Source organism: Puma concolor, chromosome C2, assembly GCF_028749965.1.
Source record: "Puma concolor isolate L17-30 chromosome C2, mPumCon1.1.hap2, whole genome shotgun sequence".
In the NCBI taxonomy this organism is placed as follows: Eukaryota; Metazoa; Chordata; class Mammalia; order Carnivora; family Felidae; genus Puma; species Puma concolor.
The window spans coordinates 87260081-87272252 of NC_141675.1; the positions used below are offsets into that span (position 1 = coordinate 87260081).

Here is a 12172-nt window from a genome sequence, read left to right on the forward strand (position 1 = left end):
CCCCATGGGAGGTCTCTGGCCATATCCAGCTCCCTCTCTGTGACTATAAGAAAGGCCAAAATATAAATTCTTGCTGGTCACCAGCCTAAAAGCATCTCCTGTGGCTTCAAATTCCCTAGATTGCATGATTAGCTGTAGAGCCTAACTAGAGGCAATCAGAAATTCAGTCAGAAGCCTCAGATGACAAGACATTTCTGTATACCATGGATTTCCTAATCACGGGTCCATTAACTGGGCCATAGTCTTGATTGTATCCCAAACCCTCTAAAACTGGGACTAGGAATCCAGGCAGCTTGTTCCATGGTAGGCAGTGGTCCTACCGCCCAGTGGTAACTTCTGAAGGAAGAAGGTCCTGGGGTGAAGGCAGGCATTGAAGGTCAGGGTAAATGCTGCAGAGATTTGTAATTAAGAACTTAGGCCCTGGAATCAAACTCATGTATTCACATCCCACTCTGTAAGGATGTAACCTACACTTCCTCATATGAAAGTGGTTGTAAAGTGTGAGATAATCCACACGAGGGCAATTATCAAGTGCCAGCACAGAATAAGCATTCAAAATGCGTTAACTAGTATTACCATGGGCCCATAGTCCCCAGGAACCCTAGCCCATCTTGCCAGAGAAGTACCACACTCACATCATTACTCAGCTCATACATTTAATCAGAGGATTTGGGCAGCTGCAGGTTTGTCCTTCCATCCATGCTCCCCCCCTGGAAGTAGCGCGCTGCTCTGTGAGTGTAGAGGTAGCAGCATCTAGCACGAGTTTTAGTCCCATTAGCAGAGGGCACTCTTTCGGCTGTGGTTTGGTTCATAGCTCTCTGTACACGGTACATCAGGGCGCAGCCTGTCTGCTTCTGTCAGGCTTCGGGGCTTTCTTCACATTGTCCAGTCGGATCACAGGGCTTCACCGGGGATGTCGGTTTGGCCTGGGCTCCCTGATGAACGGAACCCCAGAAGGCCGACAATCTGAGTCAGAATTCGAAGCCGTGCACAGTGCCCATGGTGACTCCTTACCGCCGAGGCCTGTGTCGAGCCCAGAAAGGAAAGCCGGTGACCTTGATCGGGCCCAGCGTGGATTTAGGGGTTTGCGCCTGGGCCCCTCTGGCTACCCGGGGGTGACCCCGGGCGGTCCCGGAGGCCGCGGCGCAGCTCCTGAGTGAAGGTGTCTTTGAAGCGGGCAGCGCGGCGACCTAGGGAACCCGCGGGCCCAGCCGCAAGGGCTCGAAGGCGCCGGGCTGCGTCCTGGCCGCGGAGCTGGGCCTGCAGCAGTGCGAAGGCTGTGAGCTGCGCCGCACGCCGGATGGGCTTAGACTCCGACAGACGCTCCACCAGCTGCGGGCTGTAGAGCAGCGCGGCCAAGAGCCGCCGAAGAACCATTCTCGGAGCGACCCGGAACCCAGAGGCCACAGCTCTTGCTTCCGACCGACGACTCCCCAAAACGGACCACGTCTGCGCCCGCCCCGCCCCGTGACGACACTACCGCGCAGGGATTGGTCCATAGGATATCCACCTTCTGCGGCCGCTTCAGCGCGTTTCCGCTTCCGCCGCCGCCGCGGCTGCCTCGTTGATCCCTGAGTGGCGGCGTCTTCGTGTACCTCTCTGCACTATGTCCGGCGGCCTTCTGAAGGCGCTGCGCAGCGACTCCTACGTGGAGCTGAGCCAGTACCGGGACCAGCACTTCCGGGTGAGGGAGGCCGGGACGCGAGAAGGAAGGCCCAGGGCCAGAACGCCCAGAATCGGCTTACTGTTGTCTCATTGTGTCGTTTTCCATTCTTTGGTTTCCCGAAAAGCGAAATGAGGCCCGGTGCCTCCTGGGGAACGGATGCTGAAAGGGCTGAATGCCCTTATCTCATAGAGAATTTGAGGCTCATTTTCCTTTCCCTTGCAGCTGCTCCCTGCAGAGGGGTTCCAGCGGCAGTAGTAACGGTGGCTTGCGTTTTCACAGGCAATGGCTTGGGAAGGTGACTTTGTGATATGAGGGGCAAAAGGTGTCCTTTTGACACCTGGAGGGAGTATGGAGGGGCGCTTTCCTGACCCAGGTACTGGGACTTTTTATTACTTTTTTAATTTTTAGAGAGGGAGCAGAAGCGGGGAAGAGTTGCAGAGGGGGAAAGAGAGGGCAAGAATCCCAAGCTGTCTCCCTGCCCAGCGGGGAGCCCAGTGCGGGGCTCCATCCCGTGACCCTGGGATCATGACCTGAGCTGAAATCAAGAGTGGGAAGCTCAACTGACTGAGCCACCCAGGTGCCCCTAGTGCTTTTTTATTTTAAGTTAGATCAGCTTTTTGTCGTTGTGGCCTTTTCCTTCCTTGGCACAGTAGATTGGTCCTACAAAGTTCTGCGCAGTGGGCTGGCGAGACACAAAGTTCAGCCTTGTCTCCAACCTTAAGGAGGCCTCGGAGTGGGAAGGTGGACCATCCCAGCTAGGCACTTTTAAGTGTCTAGGTGTCCAGATCAGAGAACTGCTGGGTTTCAGAAGAGGGAGGTTTTAGTTTGTGGGAAAAGGAAAGGCTGCAAATATTCAAGGTGGGCTGTTGATTATCAGCAGAGGCAGTGTTGAAGTGGAGCAACACTCATCAACCACTGGTTATTTCGTAAACTTTTATCAAGTGCTGTTGCCGAAACTAAGTCCTAGAGGGAGAGGGAATATTGTTTCCGTACCCTTAGAGTTTATAATCTTCTAATAGAGATTGTAAATAGTGGCAAGTAATCATAATCTAGAGCAGAAATGGTGAGGATAAGGGAATCCTGTGAAGATTCAGAAAAGGAAGACAGCTTGTGACAGGAAAGGAGGGACGTGTTTTCAGAAGAATGTGGGCAGGGGTACTTGGCTGGTTTAGGCGGTTAAGCCTCCAACTTCGCCCTGCATCAGGCTCTGTGCTGACCGCTCAGAACCTGGAGACTGTTTCAGATTTCTCTCTCTTCCTCCCGCCTCTCTCCTCCCCCTCTCCCCCTCCATCTCTCCCTTTCTCTCTCTCACCTTCCCCCTCTCTCTCTCTCACCTTCCCCCTCTCTCTCTCTCACCTTCCCCCTCTCTCTCTCTCACCTTCCCCCTCTCTCTCTCTCACCTTCCCCCTCTCTCTCACCTTCCCCCTCTCTCTCTCTCACCTTCCCCCTCTCTCTCTCTCACCTTCCCCCTCTCTCTCTCTCACCTTCCCCCTCTCTCTCTCTCACCTTCCCCCTCTCTCTCTCTCACCTTCCCCCTCTCTCTCTCTCACCTTCCCCCTCTCTCTCTCTCTCACCTTCCCCCTCTCTCTCTCTCACCTTCCCCCTCTCTCTCTCTCACCTTCCCCCTCTCTCTCTCTCTCACCTTCCCCCTCTCTCTCCCTCTCACCTTCCCCCTCTCTCTCCATCTCCCTCCTCTCAGTCTCCCCCACCCCCTTGCCTTCTGTCTCCTTCTCAAAAATAAATAAAACATTAGAAGAGGGTGGGCATGGAGAATGCAAAAATGTGTTAGTAGGGTAGGGAAAAGTTAATTTTGAGGCCAAATTGAGGATGATCTTAAATTCATTCACTAAGCCAGCCGTTTTTAAATGCTTACTATATGCCAAGCAAGATTTTCACTTCTATCACTTTTACAATTCTCGTTGCTTTAGAAAGTTCCCTGCATCATAACCATCTTGAATTTCAGGTATCCTATGAGATTAAAACTGTGAAAAGTTTCAACTTTTTCTGTTACTCATCTGTGCGGTCTAAAGGACCTGTAACTTTATTCAGATAGTAGTAAGATACTATCATGAGGAATTTCTGGTGTTCCCTGAATGGAACCCACATGAATATTCCTTAAGTAAGTACTTACACCACAGTTGTCTTAAGCTGTAGCTGTTTGGAATAGGCTATTTGTTTGGATTACTTACATGTGTGAGAAAAGTAGAATTAAGAAAAGGCCTCCTGGTAATTTTAATAAATCAGTAACAGCAGTGATACAAATAAGGTGAATCTACTTTAATGCCTCATTCCAAAGCTCTGAAAACTCAGGGCACCAGGGTTGCCCGGTCAGTTGAATATCCAACTCTTGATTTCAGCTCAGGTCATGATCTCACAGTTTGTGGGTTCAAGTCCTGCATGAGTTAGAGCACTGTTAGCGCAGAGCCTGCTTGAGATTCTTTCTCCCTCTCTTGCTGCTCTTCCCCCACTCTTGCATGCAAGCAATAAATAAACAAATAAATAAAATTGATGTTTATTCTTGAGAGAGAAAGAGACTTGGAGTGGGAGAGGGGCAGAGAGAGAGAGAGGGAGACACAGAATCCAAAGCAGGCTCCAGGCTCTTGAGTTGTCAGCACAGAACCCGATGTGGGGCTCCAACTCACAAACCGTGAGATCATGACCTGAGCTGAAGTTGGATGCTTAATGGACTGAGCCACCCAGGCATATTTTTAAAAGGGGTGCTGGGGTGGCTCAGTCGGTTAAGTGACCAACTTCAGCTCAGGTCATGATCTCATGGTTCATGAGTTCAAGCCCCACATCAGGCTTTGTGCTGACAGCTCAAAGCTTGGAGCCTGCTTTGGATTCTGTGTCTCCTTCTCTCTGCCCTTCCCTGCTCACTCTGTCTCTGTCTCTCTCTCTCTTTTTATTTTTTAATGTTTATTATTTTTGAGAGAGACAGAGTGTGAGTGGGGGAGGGACAGAGAGAGAGGGAGACACAGAATCTGAAGCAGGCTCCAGGTTCTGAGCTGTCAGCACAGAGCCTGACACAGGGCTCGAACTCACGAACTGTGAGACCATGACCTGAAACGAAGTCAGACACTTAACTGAGCCACCTGAGACGCTTAACTGATAGAGCCACGTTAATCTGTCTGATGCTTAACTGCCCCGAAAACTTGTTTTTAATGTAGAATGACTTGTCCTGTGTACTTTTTAAGGAAGTATGGGATTGGGGCTAAGACTGGGTTTGGATTCCAGCTGCAACTACTGAGTAGCTGTATGACCTTGAATTAATTACTTAACTGTCTTTTCTCAGGTGTAAAATAGGATAATAAAACAGGACCTACTTCGGGATACCTGGGTGGCTCAGTTGGTTAACGTCCAACTCTTGGTTTCAGCTCAGGTCATGATCTAACACTTCCTGAGTTTGAGCCTTACTGTCAGCTCAGAGTCTGCATGGGATTTTCTCTCTTGCGTGTACGTGCTCGCTCTCTCTCGCTCTGCCCCTCTCTGACCTTCCCCTGCTCACACACTCTCTCTTTCAAAAGGACCTACCTCATTCAGTTCTGAGAATTAAATGCGATTCATAGGTGGAAGTCTCTGGCCTGTGGTCCCTGGAGGAAGATATACCTGTTTCTTGTGTATGAGATCTATGTATATTCATACTTAAAAAAATAATAATTTGGAGGCATCTAGGTGGCTCAGTCCATTGAGTCCCCAACTTCAGCTCAGGTTGGAATCTTGTGGTTTCATGGGTTTGAGCCCGGCATCAAGCTTGCTGCTGTCAGCGCAGAGCTTGGGATCCTCTGTCCTTCTCTCAAAAATAAGTAAACATTAAAAACAGTAATAATTTGGAGCATACCCTTCACATTGTTCTGTACCTTTTTTCAGTGTGCTATCTTGGAGATGTTCCTTATCGCTGCATGTGGTTCTACTTTTTTCTTGGGGCTGCATAGTTTTATATTTATTGATGTACCATAATTTATCTCATCATTTTCCCCTTGACGTGAGTTCAGATGGTTTGTCTTTTCCTCTGTTCTACCACTGAACGTGATCACATGAGATCTGTTAGTCTGACCACTGTGCTACAAAGCATTCAGAGACCAGCAATGCAAAGTCTTATTCTTAGAGTGAAGGAAGCTGGATCAACATTATATAGAGAGTAGTAAGTGAAGAAGGGAGGCCTCTTGGTAAAGTGCTCTGGGGTCCTGAGTGTGGATCTACCCAGCCACTTTCCAAACTGGAATACCACTGTATGGTTGGTGTTAGAGCCTTAACCTGAGAGCCTGAGAGCAGGTCAGTGGGTAGGCCTTCTATTTAGTCAGCATCTGTCCGCATTGTGGAGGCTAGAAGAGGAGATCCAAGATGGCCAACTGGTTTCTATGCTGGCATATAAAATACTAGATCTAGCCCATGATGAGTCCCAAGTATTGTGAAGTATGTTGGCTGAAGGCCAGTTATGTTTCTGTCTCTGGCTTCATCCTGTCTTCCAAATTAGGAAGGCTGTCAAGAACATAAGCACTCGTTTTTAGTGATTATTACATTTTCTCCTAAACTCAGAAAAATCTATGAGCATGTAAACCATCTCTTCTCTAGGAGAGTATTATAAGGGATACCCTGTCTGAAAATGCATTTATTTTTCACTACAAAAAAAGACCTTTCTAGTGTATTAAACTTGAACAATGAGAGAAGGATCTAATGCTGAGGATATGGAGTGTGCAGGGAAAAGGCATGCCATTGGGAGCAGTGTGTTACAGGAGGGCTACGTGCAACATGACTCAAGTTGTGGCTGTCTCCTAGAAGCAGTCTGGACCTTCAGATGTGCCTCCTAGAATGTGAACACCTGTCTCTCTCTCTCTCTCTCTCTCTCTCTCTCTCTCTCTCTCTCCCTCTCTCCCTCTCTCCCTCCCTCCCTCCCTCCCTCCTTCCCTCCCTCTCTCCCTCCTTCCCTCCCTCTCTCTCTCCCTCTCTCCCTCCCTCTCTCCCTCTCTCCCTCCCTCTCTCCCTCCCTCTCTCCCTCTCTCCCTCCCTCTCTCCCTCCCTCTCTCCCTCCCTCTCTCCCTCCCTCTCTCCCTCCCTCTCTCCCTCCCTCTCTCCCTCCCTCTCTCCCTCCCTCTCTCCCTCTCTCCTTTTGGCAAGGAATTTGTGGTAGACTGGGATGATGAGAAAGAAGCTGATTCCCAAATCAGAACTAATTGCCATACTTTGAATACTGTTTAAGCAGGACTCTTCTTAGATTGTGTTGCTTAACTTTTTCTCTATTTGAAATTCCAGGGTGACAATGAAGAACAGGAAAAATTACTGAAGAAGAGCTGTACGTTGTATGTTGGAAATCTTTCCTTTTACACAACTGAAGAACAAATCTATGAACTTTTCAGTAAAAGTGGCGACATAAAGAAAATCATTATGGGCCTGGATAAGATGAAGAAGACAGCATGTGGGTTCTGCTTTGTGGAGTATCCTTCCTATGTGTCTGGCATAAGCTATTGGATGAGGGTGGGCCTAGAGTGGCTAGTCACCTGTTGAAAAATTGAGTGAGGCCATCCACTAATTAGCATCCCTGTACTTAACCTCTCCTTCTTCCTTCATCTCCCTCTTAACTTCCTGTCCAATGTGTCTACACTCTTGAATTGTGAAAGCTGATAACATTTACATCCTGTTCTGAAATCCATGCTTTTGTTTATAACCGATTCTTTAAGAAACAATCTGTTGAAAGTATATGCTCGTGATATTTACAAAAGTCCAAAGCGGGGGCACCTGGGTGGCTCGGTTGTGTCCAACTCTTGATCTCAGCTCAGGTCTTGAGTTCAGGGTAGTGAGTTCAAGCCCCATGTTGGGCTACACGCCCACACTGGGCGTGAAGACTACTCAAAATGGGGGCGGGGTGGGGGTGGAAAGCTGACCAAAAGCTGACCAAAAGTTCAAAGGGTATAGTGAAAACCTCTGTACTATTCTAAACCTAGAGACTGTTACCAGTCTCTTGGGTATCTTTCCAGAAGTGATCCTGTGGATGTGTAGTAGCATACTGCATGCACTAATTTTTGCCCTCTACCTTAGAGATTGTTTTGTTAGCATATGTAGGTGTACCTTTTTTAATGGCTGTATAATATTTCATCATGTAGATATATAGAACTTGATTTTATAGGTCAAAACCAAAATTTACTTCTCTGGAAATTGTATAAATGTTGGACTTCCTGGATTTATCATTTGGGGGGTTTTTCCCCAATATTTTCGTATTTGGTCATTTTGCTTTATGTTCTGAGAAATTTCCCAGACTTGATCTAACAGCGTGTTTTTAAAAACTTTTTTTTGTGTCCCAAATTACCATTTCTTTTTTCTTTTTGGCAGGTTGTATTTATGCTGTAAATTTTCCTTAAATGTCTGGTGGAGGTTTCTGATCATAATCAGGGAAAGGCTAAGGCTAACTTTGTAGACCCCAGCAGATCTTCTCTTTCAAGTTTCTGCCTTGCCTTTGGGATATGTGGGTTTCCCAAATGCTAGTATGAAAGGGATTTTATTTTGTCATACTAACATCAAAGACACTGCCCTAACCCTAGTTCCTCCAATTTGTTCAGAATTCTGTTACTCTTTTTTTATTTGCCTAGGATTAAATGCCTTCCTGCTACCGGGTCGTCTTCCCACATATAGACCTTTAATTAAACCGTTTGCTGTCTCACACTTTTGAGAGCCTCATGTGTTTGCTGTCTCCTTTAAGCTCCTTCAAGAATATTTCAAACTGTGACTTTCTTTCATCAGCAGTCTTCCATCAGCTTTTGTTGAATCTCTGGTTTCCTGATGGCCTTTTCTGTTCTTTGGGTGTATCTTTTCTGTCATTTTAATTGGGTCTTGAGAAGGAAATGAGGAATATGCTCACTCTGTCAGCTTGAAATGGAAGCCCTACTTAACCTATTCCAAACTTGTGATTTTGGTATTTGATTTCTAGGCTCTGCAAGCTTCTTCCATTCTCCTGTCAGTCACAGAGGACAAGAGTGCTCAGATTTTATATCTGCCTCTTCACAGGGAGAACGAGAACACAAAAAGCAAAGAAAATCTACCTTATAATTAATAATCAGTCTGAGAATTGGAATGCTTTTGCATCTGTCTTGTAGGTCAGAGATTCACAATCATAATAGCAAATACCCAAAGGAAAGGCTGCTGTGGACAGTGGTTTCTCTCAGTTTGCCCTTTTCTCATTCATTCAGCAAAAAAGTTATTGAATGCCTATTATGTGCCAGCAGTGTAGGTGTTGGACACTGGAATTTCTGCAAGTGCTTCCTTACCTGTGTAATTAAAGACCTAGAGGGAAAGGGGCGCCTGGGTGACTCAGTCAGTTAAGCATCTGACTCTGCTCAGGTCATGATCTTGTGGCTTGTGAGACTGAACCCAGCTTCGGGCTCTATGCTGACAGTGCAGAGTCTGCTTGGGATTCTCTCTTCCTCTCTCCCTTTCTCTGCCCCTTCCCTGCTTGTGCATGTTTTTGCTCGCTCTCTCAAAATAAGCCTTAAAAAAAAAAAAAAAAAGACATGGGAAAAAATCTAGATCAGCATTTCCCTGAACCCAGCCAATGATCATAATTGCTTATGGAGGTTTTTTTAATATATAGATTTTTAATGTTAATTTAGTTTGAGAGAGCATGCGCATGAGCAGGGGAAGAGCAGAGAGGGAGAGAGAGAATCCCAAGAAGGCTCCCCAACTCTCAGCATGGAGCCCCACGTGGGCCTCGAACTCACGATCCATGAAATCATGAACTGAGCTGAAATCAAGAGTTGGATGTTTGAGCCATCCAAGTGTCCCTGGAGATTTTTTTTTTTTTTTTTAATACCACTCCAAAGATAGATTTAGTAGACCTAATTAAATAGATTTGGAAACAACTAACCTGATAGAGCCTTTCCTTCTAATGAAATGCAATGGCAATTCCGTATGCACTGTAATCTTTTTATTAAGGTTGTTGAATATACAGTTTCAGATTTGGATGCTTTTGTTTCTTTGGATAAGAAGTGTGCAGTTTGTGATCCAAACCTGCACTGAACATATTTATACTTTACAAACCAAAATATGGGGACAGTGGGACCAAATCATTATCGGCAAGATTCTCCAGGAAATCTCAGTCAGTAGTCCTGGATAAATCTTAGTTGACCCTGTAAGTGCTTTTGGACCAACCTCAAACAAGCTTGTCTGTCTCTGAAATCTATCTGGTTGGATTTGTTTTTGTATTCTTTCTTATCTCAGCTTCATTTAGATGTTTCCCGTATTTCTAAAAATGTTTGGAGAAATGCTATATAGTGTTCCTTAATACTTCCACTTAAGATACTATTCAAGAGCAGATGCAGAAAATGCCATGAGGTACATAAATGGAACTCGTCTGGATGACCGGATCATTCGCACAGACTGGGACGCAGGCTTTAAGGAGGGCAGGCAGTATGGCCGTGGGCGATCTGGGGGCCAGGTATGCAGGAAGGTTCTCTTGGCTCAGGGTTTGCCTGGGATTTCAGTCCTAGTGACAAGATTTTGTCAGTTTGTGTTTGCTCTTGTAGAAAATAACTTTGTGCCTATAACCCTCGCTTGAAGGGAATCTGAAAACTAACCATTAGGATTGGTAAATTATAGATTGTATACATTTTCACAAGCAACCATTATTGGACTTCTGCCAGGGCCTAGATATTTTGTACCTGCAAGTGTCTAGAACAAAAGGAAAATGCACTGAAATAAGTTCTGAGTTTTTATTTTAAAAAATAGCCTAACTTGAGTAATCTTTGGAGTATGCTACTTTTGAATGCTGGTGAAAGAGTATGAGCATAATGTTTGGTAAAAAACTGTTAGTAGGGGCACTTGGCTGGCTCAGTCAGTAGAGATGTAATTCTTGGTCTTGGTTGTGAGTTCAAGCCCCACGTTGGGTGTAGAACTTACTTTATTTGCTACCCCAATCTTCTCTATAATGTAACTTGTGTTCTTTTCAATTAAGGTACGAGATGAGTATCGTCAGGACTATGACGCTGGGAGAGGAGGCTATGGAAAACTGGCCCAAAACCAGTGAGTGGTGAGAGCCCCATCGTGAAAACTCAGTCCTTTGGCCTGTTCAATTTGCCATGCATTACCCAAGGTCTACAAACCTGTCCACTTGTACCATGCTTTGATCAAGGTCTCTTCTGAGCTGGAAGCCTTTTCCTGGTTTTCCTTTGAAAACTATTAAAGGACAGAATCCAAAAGAATGCCTTTAAATCTATAGTCTTACAATCTTGGCCATGTGTCAGGTTACCAGGTCAGAATTTGTGTTCCATGGCAACAGATTCAATCTACGATGTTGATCTGTCAGCCCCAAACACCACACTTCTTTTAGGAAGATGGAAAAATTTTTAAATGGATAGTACGATCACAGTCTACACTGGGGCCTGGAATTATTAAAAATTAGGTTTGCAGGAGACAAAATGTAATAAATGGGGCTTTGCTATGTTGTACAGCTTTGTTCTGTTTAGAAGTCTGACAACTACATTTGTTTCTGGGTTGAGTTCTAATCTCTAAAGGCAAATTTAGGAGTCAGGGCAACTTCCTAAATTGTTGGAGCAAAAGTAAGCCTTAGACTGTAAGCCAGGGGATACCACCAGCTTATATGCTATATGTATTAAGACTTGAGTATTTATTATTTTATACATTTTTCAAAAGATGTGTTTTACTTAGAGCTACAGAAGGGTTTATGCATCAGACTGATTTGTTTTCAGAATGATGTTAGGGATGGACTGGGTTTAAAAAGGGCTTGAAGATCAAGAGAACACATAACAAGAACAATCAGAATTGCTTCCCTCAGGAAATGTGTTTTGGCTAATTCTCATACTGAAGTCTGTCTTGTTTTTTCCTTAATTGTGCTTACGGAGTGTCAGAGCCTGGACAGTTTAGAGAAGGGAGTCTACAAAATTTATTTTGTATTCATAAGGCATAAGTTGATTTCTCTAATGTAACTGTTAGTCTAATATACTTTTCCCTGACATATAAGTGAAATTTTCTCATCTATCAACAAAGTATCTCCTAACTTCTAAGGTTTGTGAGAGTTGGAGATGAAGTACCTTAATAGGAACATCTTTCACATTAAAGTATAGGTTCTCTCATTAAGTTCAAGTTGATTACTTGGATTAAGAGCTATGACTAGCTGTAAGTGCATAATTTGCAGATGTTTAATGAAGACATAACACTCTTCATTTGAAATATTTCTTTTACGCTGTACTTTGAATTAACGTATTTTATAATGTTGTAGTAAAACGTAACTCAGATTTCCACAGACAGTGGTTCCTTTTTGAATTGTTGAACCAAGTTATCATCTCTGCCCATCACCTATAAAGAGAGACATTGGAACTCTTCCTCTGGAATATTTGAGTAATGTGCAGAATTTACATGTCTAATAGCGAGCTCATGAGTCACATGGGGGTAGCGGCTGTTGTAGTGCATGCAAATATGAACATTGCCATCACTGCAGAAGATTCTGTTGGACACTGTTGGGTCAGCTGCTTAGAGCTTACACTGGTCACTGTTCATAAATGA

General features: G+C 45.1%; 2 protein-coding genes across 3 annotated transcripts in view; one reads left to right on the forward strand and one right to left on the reverse strand.

Annotated features, from left to right (window-relative positions):
- Positions 1-639: 639 nt before the first annotated feature.
- Positions 640-1444, reverse strand: NCBP2AS2 (NCBP2 antisense 2 (head to head)). Its single transcript, XM_025913740.2, has one exon. It carries the CDS (start codon positions 1375-1377, stop codon positions 1078-1080), a length of 300 nt encoding a protein of 99 aa, XP_025769525.1. The 5' UTR covers positions 1378-1444; the 3' UTR covers positions 640-1077.
- A 75-nt stretch (positions 1445-1519) lies between these two features.
- NCBP2 (nuclear cap binding protein subunit 2) overlaps positions 1520-12172 on the forward strand; it is a 37656-nt gene continuing 27003 nt past the window's right edge. Inside the window, exons 1-4 of one of the 2 annotated variants that reach the window (XM_025913964.2) lie at positions 1520-1684; positions 6917-7098; positions 9950-10088; positions 10605-10672. In XM_025913964.2, coding sequence (XP_025769749.1) covers positions 1607-1684; positions 6917-7098; positions 9950-10088; positions 10605-10672 — 467 coding nt within the window. In that variant the 5' untranslated portion in view covers positions 1520-1606. Of the gene's footprint in view, positions 1685-6916; positions 7099-9949; positions 10089-10604; positions 11913-12172 lie in introns of those variants that run through there. The other variant, XM_025913963.2, reaches the window with a different exon arrangement.